Source organism: Neovison vison, chromosome 2 (genome assembly GCF_020171115.1).
Source record: "Neovison vison isolate M4711 chromosome 2, ASM_NN_V1, whole genome shotgun sequence".
In the NCBI taxonomy this organism is placed as follows: domain Eukaryota; kingdom Metazoa; phylum Chordata; class Mammalia; order Carnivora; family Mustelidae; genus Neogale; species Neogale vison.
In genome coordinates, this window is record NC_058092.1 from 95,229,128 (window position 1) to 95,238,512 (window position 9,385).

The window sequence follows — 9,385 nt, forward strand, 5'->3', positions numbered from 1 at the left end:
ATGGGAAGAAGCAGCTCTGTGCGCCATTCGAAACAGTGGGGAATCTTACAAAGTATTCAAATCCGGCCTTAGAATACAGGATAAAAATCGGGCCTTCTAAACAATTGTAGCTTGAGGGTATGGCACGAGGTTCACATCCTTAATCGCGTTTCTTGTAAGCTGAGTTAGCGCGCATTTCCTCAAGACCCAGCAGTTGGATGGGAGGGAGGGCATCCAGCTGGAGACCCGGCAAAGAAGAGGGGCATGCTGGGATTGAGCCCCCAAAAAGGGGACTCAGGAGTTGACCCCGCTGGGCTTATGCCCAAGAGCAAGTGAGATGTCCCATGCAAGGAAAGGTGGCTCATTTGAAGAGACGAGTCTACATATGGTCTTGACTGTCTCTGACCCGCCCTTGACAAAGCCATTGAGGATGGAAGGGCAGTGAGGTCTGAGGACTGATGGAATGTTGGGGCCATCTTCACTCTGATTTTGGGCTCAGGGCCCTACAGTTTCTTGAGCTGTCCCTGCTTTCAAGAGAATGGAGCCGAATCTGGAGATCCCAGGGTTTGGGAGAAGGGGTGCCTGGGCTAGGGGGCTGTCTATGTGGGCTTGCTCCAAAGGCTAGGGCATGGCAAGGAGGCATGGGTTAATAGGGTGCGGGCTGTCCCAGGTCCTTCCACACCCAAATTTCTGGTGGGAGAAAAGTGAGTAAGTAGAAGTCCTATGAGATTCCCAGTTTTAATCAGAGATCTGCTCAACAACGGTAGCCCATCTTTTTGCTTTAAACCTCAGGGGTTACCTCTCTGGGAAATCTGGACATGGGAGAAAGAGAGGAGGGTAGAAGAAGAGGCTTCTTGAAGGCTATTGGGGGAATACAGATGCAGACTGGGGAAAGGTGATGAAATCTCATCTTTTGTTAGTGCTGACTGATTTATAGCTGTGGGGACAGAGAGCTTGATCTGAGTGTAGGTGCACACTCCATGTGAACTGTGTGTGTATCTGTTTGGGTGTGTGTGCTGGGTTGTGTGCCTCCAAGGAGTAAATGCATTGTGTGTATAAATGGAGTGTGTGTGTATTTGGTGGGCAGAAACTATGTAAAGAATCCTTGCTGTACTGTATATACAGACCCATCGCGTTCATGGGGTTTTTTATTCATTTTGCGTCTAAGTGGTGGTTGCGTCCTTGGATGTGGTGTGTGTAGGTCTTCTGTGATCTGTTCTGTATTGGTAAGTATGTTCTCGGTCCGTGCTGAATGTGCGTATTTTGGACACCAGTGTAGTTACGTATCATCTGTGCACGCCCTTTTCATTAACTGGCCTCTGTGCATTTGCATTGCTCATTTTGGACAACAGGGTATCTATTTTGCAGTGGGCATGCAGGTATTGTGCCTGCACCTGTGGGTATTTTATCGTCCTAGGTCAAAGCCACAGGGATAAGAGATCTCCCCACTGACCCAGGCCTTGGGTATAGGTTTACCATCTGTTGCCCAAGGTCTGTGCCCTTCCCACCCCATGTCTTGGAAATTCAGCACCACCTCCCGCGAAGGAGAGGAAGAGAAGCGCAAAGGCTTCGCTCTGGGCATGGGGTGTACTGCAGATCCCTGGGGATGTGGGTGACCAGGAACTAATGAGCACCCTGGGCCTAGCACCCTGAGCTGGTGCCCCACCCCCCAAGGTAACTGTAGGTGCTAAACAGCCAACAGTAAGGCTCGGGCTGGAGCCCAGGCTGGGCGGCCTAAGCACACAACTCACTGTGTTTGGGAAGTGAAGCCCAGTCTGGGAGGCGACGGCGTCCCCACCTCAACCCATTCCAGGGCCAGCCTGAACTCCACCCACAGGCGACACAGCACTCATTCCCTTTCAGTCTGTCCCAGGGCAGGGAATGATTTTCTGTCCAGCCTTGGGTTTCTTTAAGCAGCTCTGTTGGCCAGTGCCATGGGAGAGCGTTTGAGCCTGGCCATGGAAATGATGCGTGTAGGTTACCTAGCATCATCATCCCTTGGCCCGGGACTTCCGAGGCTTCCGCCCCGAGGAAGCCCCCTTCAAGCCTAGACCTGCGGCACTGGGTCCCTGGTTCCAAGCAGGAGATCCATTCTGGCTCTTTAGGGAAAGGGCTGTTAAAGTGACTGATACAGAGCCAGATGACAAGAAAAACCCAAGAAAACCCGAAGAGGGCGGGTGAAGATGAGAAAGGAGATGATTAACAAGATGGGCTGTAGAGAAGCCTGGGGCGAGTGTGGCCCAGGGCAGCGGGAGCCGTGGGGGCCACAGGCCCTTGTGCACTGGGTGAGACAAGCTTCAGCCACGGGGAACTGAAGCTGCAGCACGTGGAGGGCAGAAAGACAATTCTAACATCTAGGAATCCATGAAGACTGGAGTGTCTGAGGCGATGGCAGCAAACCCAGTCCCAGTGGGTTTATCGATGAGATAAGTTAACCCATTAGGCCTCTCAGACAACCAACCCACCAAGCAGTGGATTTGCTCCCGAACCTGAACTCCAGAGAATGAATATATATATATATATATATATATATATATATATATATATATATGTATATACATATATATATAAGTATGTGCATGTGTGCACATATACACACACGCATATGTATGCATGTATATAACACATACACACAGGTATGTATGCATGTATATAATATACACACATGTATGTATGCATGTAGTACATATACATACATACGCTAGTGCACATAGTCAAACACATGCGTAAGTTGCCCTGTGTCAGAAATATTGCATAAGCTTATACAAGGTTCAAATGCAATTTCTTCTATAGCGAGCTAGGTAGAGGAACTCGTGAGAGAGATACTCAATATATGCTTATATACACTGGATCCTCAAATCCGCCTGTCCTCAGGCCCAGATGCCTGGGTCAGCTAGAGAGTCATCCCCATAACTAGGTTCAGTCGTAAGGTGTGGTGATGTGAGGTTTCAGAGAGAGGCTTCCTCTGCTCCCCCTTCTGGGCTTTGCAAAGGTCTGTGCCCCCAGGTCGAAGAACAGGGATGGGGTGGGCTGGGGAGCCGGAAGTTGGGGTTCCCCATGCCAAACAGTCTCTTTTTTATTCTCCTGACTGAGGGCTTTTTGTCTTCTGAATGGGCCGGGGGGGGGGGGGGGGCGGAGAAAACCAAAACCAAACCAACCAAAACACCCCCTAGCTCAGTGCCACTCCGGGGATCTTAATACTCTAGATATGAATACTGTGTAGGCTACTAAGAAAATAGGTTATCTCCTGTGGTTTAAATATCGAGATGCATGCAACAAACACCCATGCAGCTCTAGCTCATTATTGGTAATGGCACTGCGGGGGTCAGCACCGCGGGCACGGCGCGAGGAAAGCAGACGTCTGCACACTCCAGCGGCACGTGGGAGTCAGACGTTTTGTGACCCTGAAGCCTGCGAAAATGGAGAGATCGGAAGCCGAGAGGTCCCTGGGTTGGTTAGCTTCTCCCCAGCGGCCTAAGAGCCAGTGTGCAACTGGACCACTCATGTTCGGTCATCCCGACTGTCCCTCCCCCTGGGGTTCCCTCACAACCACACTGCAGAGAAAAACCAAATGCAGCATTTTCTGTTATGAAACACAAGCCTCCGAAGCATCTACTTGGCAAGTGCAATTCACAAACCCCAGCCCGTGACACAGAGAGACTAATTCCAATACGGCAGGCCTGTGTGTTCTTCTCAATGCAAAAATGGGAAATGACCTTTTGAATAATTCCCCGTGCTTTCAAGCTAAGCCACCATGGTTTTCCTCTGTGAAGCAGGAGGTGGGGCTCCTATGGGCCCAGGGGATTCGGGGCCCCAGAGGCTGGGGAGGGTGGGGTGCGTCTCCCAGGGAGGAGAGGAGGGTGTGCGCATTTAATTCAGAAAGGAAGGTGGCACCGATGGGGCGGGTTATGTGTCCACTATGAGGTGGCCCCAGTGTGTCTTTCTGAAATTCTGGCTCCATAGGGGACTCCCCTGTTTGGAAACCCCTAGGCCAGTGATGAAGATTTATTTGCATGAAAGCCAGGGATAGATATTCTGTGTTTTAAATAAAAAATCAAAAGATTGAAAGTCACTTGCACGACTACTGCTTCCCATGCAGAACCAGATGTACACTGCAGAACACACTGACTACAATGCAGGCTATTTATGCTGTATCTGCAGGAGTTCCATGGAGCTGCGGGTGTGTTAATAGGTTTCAATCAGACATCAGTTAACATTTTGGTAATATTCACATAGTTTGTATTAGCCAAAGTGCAGTTGGCCGTTTTCAAGTTTTCCTCTCTAAAGTCCTCGTTACTGTTGTTGACCCCCTCCTGGATCTCCATGTAATCAGACTTACTAATGGTAGAGGCACTTCTACTTTTCTTCAGGTCGGGGGAGGACGGGATCTTTGGACAGCTTGTCACTTGCAGGTACTGAGCCTGCTCCTCTCCCTCTGTCTCCCGGTGGTAGAAGTAGTTGAAGTTGGACACTATGACGGGGACCGGTAAGGCAATGGTTAACACACCTGCAATTGCACAGAGGGACCCCACGATCTTTCCCCCAATGGTAGTCGGAACCATGTCTCCATAGCCTACAGTTGTCATGGAGACGACTGCCCACCAGAAGGCATCCGGGATGCTGGGGAACTGGGACTCTCGCTCATCGGCCTCTGCAAAATAGACAGCACTAGAGAAAAGGATGACCCCGATGAAGAGGAAGAATATCAGGAGGCCCAATTCTCTCATGCTGGCTTTGAGGGTCTGCCCTAGAATCTGGAGACCTTTGGAGTGTCGAGACAACTTGAAAATCCTAAAGACTCTTACCAACCGGATGACACGGAGGATGGCCAGCGACATGGCCTGCTGGCCTTGCTGGGCGTCCTCTGGCTTCTCGGCCAGCTCCGTCCCCAGGGTGATGAAGTAGGGGATGATGGCCACAATGTCAATGATATTCATGATGTTGGTGAAGAAGCCGGCTTTGCTGGGGCAGGCAAAGAACCGCACCAAGAATTCGAACGAGAACCAGATGATGCAAAGAGTCTCGACAATGAAGAAAGGGTCGGTGAAGGAGGTTGACTGCTGGTACCCGATGGTGCTGTTGGAGTAAGTGTGGAAGGTCATCCCGCTCCCATGCATGTCCTCGTTCTCATCCCGGAAGATGGGCAGGGTCTCCAGGCAGAAGCTGACGATGGAGATCAGGATGACCATGACGGATACGATAGCTATAATCCTAGCAGGCCCTGAGCTCTCTGGGTATTCAAAGAGAAGCCACACCTGCCTCTGAAACTCATTTTCGGGCAAAGGACGTTCTTCCTCCTTGATGTAGCCTTCGTCTTCCCGAAACATCTCCATGGCTTCTTCTCCCAGCTCATAAAACCGAATTTCTTCAGAGAAGATGTCCAAGGGCACGTTCACGGGCCGTCTCAAGCGGCCACCCGACTGGTAATAGTACAAAATGGCATCAAAGCTGGGCCGGTTCCGATCGAAAAAGTACTCATTTCGGAGGGGGTCAAAGTACCTCATCCGCTTCTTTGGGTCCCCTAAGAGGGTCTCTGGAAACTGGGCTAAGGTCTTGAGCTGGGTCTCAAAGCGCAGCCCCGAGATGTTGATGACCACCCTCTCACAGCACTCGTGGTCGGCCTCGGGGTCGTACGTGTCCTGTGGGTGCCCGGGGAGGGCGGCGGCCTCATCCGCTGGCTCTCCGGTGGCCACTGTCATAATGGGGGCTGAGAGAAGGGCCTCACACTATGCCTTCCAGCTGCCCGGCAGCAGGGAACTCAGGGTGCTGCTTACGGCCCCAGGAAACACGGAAGCATTGGCCTGGATTCCTGCAGGAGAGCCCCGAGGGCTCTCTGAGGACCAGAGAGACAGCCTCCCTTGGCTGAAAGACAGAGGCAGTTAAGGGCATGAGACCCCTCCCCACCGGCAGCCTGACCTGCGTTGCTGCTCCTTGTCTCTATCTTTGAGCCAAGAGCTCAGAAACATCACCACCACCACCACTACCACCACCACCAAACCAAAGCCAAACCAAACCAAACCAAACCAAACCAAAACAAAAAAACTTACTTTCACCTTAAACCTGGCTAGGGATCAGAGGCAAGCAGATGCCAGTCTCTCTAGAAAGTTCCAGATGGCCCTGCCCTGGGGGAAGGGGGCTGGTACAGACCCCCTCTGCAGGGCACAGGCTTCAAGGAGCACAACCCCCATACTAGAGGCTGAAAGCGAGTCCTCTCCTGGCTTGGAGGAATGTCTCCGAATACCTGTCCCCAGGGAGGTATTCACAGGGGTGGATCTTGGGCCTGGGTCTCCCTCACTGCCCCTACTCCAGTGACTCAACACATGGCTGTTATTAAAAATAGATTGATTTACCTGGCAAGGCAGGAACCGGAAGCTCTCTTCCTCGAAGAGCTGATCAGATACCGTGGGAATCCTAGATACACAAATCGGCAGTCCGACGGCCCATCACGTCTTCTCACTTGAGCGAGAAATAATGGTGAGTCATTCTGGGCAGGAGGGCGGGCTCCAGGTCCTGGAGGTGAGCTCCAGAACTGGGCTGGCCCGGGGGAGCCGTGGAGCGCCTGGCCAGGGGCACGCGGGATTCGAGGACGTGGAGCTTGGGTCTGGAGCCTTTGGAAGGAAGGAGGCAAGATGCAAAGCTCAGCAGAAGCCAGAGTCCTCCTGGCTGTCCTCAGGAAGTGTGACGTTGCCTGGAAAAAACAGCAGCAAGGTGGAACCAGGGCTTTCGGGGGGGCAGGTGCCAAGATTTAGGAGGGCTCTGGTGGCTTTCCTTCCATGCCCACCTTCCATGCTGGTGTCACACCTGAGAACTACCCCTCAGCCTCCCCACCTCCTCTGGGCAGGCTTCCATCAGCTGGAAGCCTTTTCTCCCAGGCAAGGAGCCTTCAGGCTGGGCTGGGCCTGTCTCCTCCAGGGGCCTCCCAGGGCTGAGCCAGATCTCCCTTGGTCCCCAGCAGCCCTCAGAAGGGACGCTGGGCAAAGCCCTCCAGCCCCCAGGTCAGGACGCGGCAACTCCCAAGGGGGAGGGCTTCCTTCACCGCAGCGGACTGGAAGCTCTGACCCCGGCAGGACCCCGGAGGAGGAAGACCTCCTCCCCGGCAACCTCCCAGACGCACACTCCTTCGGAGCCCATCTAGGGAGACTCCTCATACAGAAAGGTCGACTCTACAAAAGCTGGTTGGCTTGGTCCCAAGACTTACTCTCCTTCGGGGATCCCTGGGGTGGAGGCTTCCCTCTGAGCAGGGTGGCATGTGATTTGGGCAGGCGCTCGACCACCGATTTCTCCCCCAAGAGAAAAGCCCTCACATCTCCTCCGCAGGGAGCGCACAACGAACGCTCGGCCACCCTGGCTGCAGGCGGCTCGGCAGCCCCGAGAGGGGGAGCCTGGAGGAAGCCGGCTTCCGGGCTGGCCCCCTGCCGGCCCAATCTCGCCGGCCGCAGGGCGGGGAGGGGTCCGGGCCCTCTCCCCATCGCCCCGACTCCGGCCGGGATTCCACCAGGCGCGCTCCGCGCTCGGTTCCGCGCCGGCGGACCGGACCCACCAGCAGCTGGCCGCCGCGGGCGAGCGCCGCCTTAACCCTTTCCTGCCCGGCCGCCGCGGGCCCGAGCGCAGCCCGGCTCTCTCGCCCTTGGGGGTCCATCTCCTCCACCCCTCACCCCAACAAAAACCCGGGAGCCCGAACTCTGGGGGTGGGGAGGAGGGTGCTGCCCCAGATCTCCGATTCCTCCTAAGCGCCGGGGCTCCGCCGCAGCGCACAGCCCCGGGGAAGCGGAAAAGCCCTGCTCCGCAGCAAAGCGGTTTTGAATCGGAGCCGAAGAGGGGGATGCAGGCCGGCGTCCCAAGTGGTTCGGGTCCTACCAACCGGCGCTATTCACCGGACCCGGTTCTGCCGTCAGCTGCATTTCCCATCACCCGCCAGCGCCTCGCTGCGCCCTCCGCCCGCGCCGTGCGCAGCCCAAGGGTCCCGAGCCCGTTCCGTGCCCTCTCCCTCCGCAGGGCGCCAGCCCCGGTCGCCAGGCTGGGTCTCAGCCGGAGCCTGCCGCGCTGCAGGCTGCGCCGCCCGGTGCCCCGCAGTCCCTCCACGCGCCGCAGCCCGGGCAGGGGAAGCGGCACGCGCAGCCCCACGCCCCGACACTGATTTACCCTTCCCGCTGGGCACCCGGGGCCTCCATGTTCCTGGGTGACCGCGAGCGCCGGCGGAACGGCGGCGGCGGGCGGCGGGCGGCAGGGATGCGGGCGGCCAGCCGGGAGCCGGCTCTGCAGTCCCGCGGGCGGCGCGTACGGAGCGCCCGGCCGCCGCCCGCAGCCGCACCGCGCCGCACCGCGCCACGCAGCGCCGCACCTGGCCCGGCTGCGAACTCGAATTAAAGGGGCCGGCGGGGACCAGAGCCGAGCAGGTGGCCGCTGAGTTGGGCCCCCAGGGCCTGGGCCCCCACCCTACAAAGAGAACACCCATGCTTTGGCAGAGCCCAGCTTACTAACCAGAACCTCGTGGAGAGCTCAGCTGGGTGCCGCCGGGCCGGGGAACCGGGGACAGAAGTTGAGGGGCGGTCGTGAGAGGCTCCTGCCAACATAATGAAGTAGGCGAGGAGGAAACAATCGATAGGCGCTATCCCAAGCCCGAGGAGGGCTCCGGCCCCCCGCGGGAGATGTGTTGCTATTATTACGATGCTGCCAGACACAATCTGCAGACCCCTCTCGCGCCGGCTCGCCCTCTCCTCCAGCTCTGCCTCCCCAGCTCTCTCTTACCCAGCTGAAGCCCCGGCTTCGCAAGGGAATGCAGCAGGTACGGCCCTGCAGTGTGGCTGAAACTCGTGGCTGGTTTCCTGCCAAGGAGCCACAGGAAGGGGCAGAACTGCAGAGTCGGCCCTCTGCCCCGCCCCACCCCCGCGCCCACCCCAGGGCCCTGCAGCTGCCCTGGGAAAGAGCCGGTCCCCTCACAGACCTCAAGAGAGCCCACTGGTCCACCGGGCTCAGAAATTAAGAGTGTAGCTTCTGCTGCCCTGGCACCACGGGGTGGGCAGAGGCGGATGTCCTTTGCTTTTTGGAAGAAAGTGCGTGGGAAGCCCGATCCGCCCTCTGCCCAGACGGTGGATCTAAGAGGGTCCAGGGTGCTCTTGGGAGCCCCGTGACAGCCCCCTGCCCCTGGGAGTTCTGCTCTCCAGATCTCTGTCCAAATCTCAGTTCCAAACAGTGATTCCTTGAGCCCAGAGTGCCCCAGACACAGAGCCTAGATGCCCAGGGGCTCCAGTCCCAGGGAGACTCCTGCTGGGTCTCCTTGCTGAGACCCTTCCTCTGGAGGCCTATAGCTTCTGATGGAAGTTCTGAGAGCCTACAGAGTCCAGCTCTGTGGAATTCTGCATTTCATCAGGCTAGTTTGTTGGGTATGGTTTAAAACTGGGGGCCT

The 9,385-nt window shown here is 56.4% G+C and overlaps 1 protein-coding gene across 4 annotated transcripts; it reads right to left on the reverse strand.

Annotated features, from left to right (window-relative positions):
* Nucleotides 1-2,963: 2,963 nt before the first annotated feature.
* On the reverse strand, nucleotides 2,964-8,982 carry KCNA2 (potassium voltage-gated channel subfamily A member 2). 4 transcript variants are annotated; one of them, XM_044236474.1, is made up of 3 exons: nucleotides 8,924-8,982; nucleotides 6,330-6,667; nucleotides 2,964-5,841 (listed from the first exon to the last, which is right to left on the reverse strand). In XM_044236474.1, exon 3 carries the CDS (start codon nucleotides 5,676-5,678, stop codon nucleotides 4,179-4,181), a length of 1,500 nt encoding a protein of 499 aa, XP_044092409.1. In that variant the 5' UTR covers nucleotides 5,679-5,841; nucleotides 6,330-6,667; nucleotides 8,924-8,982; the 3' UTR covers nucleotides 2,964-4,178. The 4 variants fall into 4 exon arrangements, with proteins under 4 accessions (XP_044092409.1, XP_044092408.1, XP_044092406.1 ...); XM_044236473.1 differs by lacking the exon at nucleotides 8,924-8,982 and adding an exon at nucleotides 8,728-8,790; XM_044236471.1 differs by lacking the exon at nucleotides 8,924-8,982 and adding an exon at nucleotides 8,122-8,150.
* Between the last annotated feature and the right edge of the window lie 403 nt (nucleotides 8,983-9,385).